This window comes from Echinops telfairi, unplaced genomic scaffold, assembly GCF_000313985.2.
Source record: "Echinops telfairi isolate 266 unplaced genomic scaffold, ASM31398v2 ScPeMD7_7412;HRSCAF=8450, whole genome shotgun sequence".
Classification (NCBI taxonomy): domain Eukaryota; kingdom Metazoa; phylum Chordata; class Mammalia; order Afrosoricida; family Tenrecidae; genus Echinops; species Echinops telfairi.
The window spans coordinates 1,937,413-1,938,891 of record NW_022111312.1 but is presented as its reverse complement, the minus strand read 5'-3'; the positions used below and the strand labels follow the sequence as shown (position 1 = coordinate 1,938,891).

General features: G+C 44.2%; 1 protein-coding gene across 2 annotated transcripts in view; it reads left to right on the top strand.

Moving 5' to 3' along the window:
- Positions 1 to 1,479, top strand: part of MMAB (metabolism of cobalamin associated B) — a 15,026-nt gene that overhangs the window by 3,648 nt on the left and 9,899 nt on the right. For both annotated transcript variants that reach the window (XM_045296810.1, XM_004709647.2), the window contains exon 2: positions 619 to 680. In XM_045296810.1, the coding sequence (XP_045152745.1) occupies positions 619 to 680 (62 nt within the window). The remainder of the gene's footprint in view (positions 1 to 618; positions 681 to 1,479) is intronic.

Below are 1,479 nucleotides of genomic sequence, written 5' to 3'. Positions count from 1 at the left end.
TATTATTGTATTATCTCTCATGCTCTCGATGACTTTAATATAATACTTATATATCTCAACCGTACAATTGTGCATTACTGAACTCAGAAGTAGTATTACTGAACTCGTAGGAGTAGCAGCGGGTGGGGGCTGGTACCTCACCCTCCCTCAGTGTCACTTAATTTTTTTTATTTAATACTACATTTTCTTGACTGTGCAAAGGCATTTGACTATGGGGATCATGACAAGACCAACAAACAGAAAACAACTATGACTAACAGTGGACATTCCAGAACACCCAATTGTGCTCATGGTGGTATTGGGAACATTCCAGGTAATGCTTACAATACACTTAGTGCAGTGCCTGGATGATAGGAAGTGATCAAATACGTTCTTTTAGCAAATACTAATTGAGCATCTACTTTGAGCAGAGCACACCAATCATTGTGTAGCTATAGACTTATTCGATTTACTACCCTCAACACAAGGCTATCACGCTTCAGCCATGTTATAGCATGAGTCAGGACTCCATTTCTCTTCCCCACTGAATAGTATTCCATCCCATGTTTGTATTCTATCTTGTTTTCCCAGGCATCTGGGGGAAGGCCTCATTACCTCTTGATGTTTATTTTTTGGTAGGTCAAAGCCTCCCTCGAAGACACCGAAGGTCCCCAAGATTTACACCAAAACAGGAGACAAAGGTAGGCTGGGATCAGTTGAAAATGTACCCATGGATGTACGCTCACGCCATTCTTCCAAATTCTTTCAAAAGTGTGTGCTAGATCTCAAGACACTGGAATGAAAAATGCCCACTCTGTACTCGTAGGAAGCGATGGAAGCAAACTGAAGAACAATCCACCCATACAAGGGGACTTCAAAAAGTGGGGGGGGGGGGATTGGAATGAAAAGATACCAGGATTTCTCCCCCTTCTTTCTGAAGCGGTCTTGTATTCACACATGCATAGAAGTTGGGCTGCTTGGCTTGCATGCAGCACATCGGAGTGAATCACGGGGTAGCACAGCTGTTAGCTGCTATTGAGTTGGTTCCAACCCATAGCTACCCTGTGCACAATGGTCCTGGGCCATCCTCACAATTGTTCCTCTGCCTGAACCCATTGCTGTAGCCATCATGTCAATCCTCCTTCAGGGCCTTCCTCTTTTTCACTGCCTCTCTACTTTACCAAGCATGATGTCCTTCTCCAGGGACCCGTCTCTCCTGACAGCATGTTCAAAGTAGGTAAGACAAAGGCTCGCCATCCTTGCCTCTAAAGAGCACTCTGGCCAGACTTCTTCCAAGACAGATTTGCTTGTTCTTTTGGCAGTCCGTGGTACTTGCAAGATTCTTTGCCAACCCACAATTCAACTGCATTGATTCTTCTTCAGTCTTATTTATTCAATATCCAACTTTCAGATGCACATTGAAATAGGAATAGTAGTGGGAGTAGCAATAACATGAGGGTAGGGGGATTGTCAGGGAGGGGGAAAGGTAAGAAAGGGGGA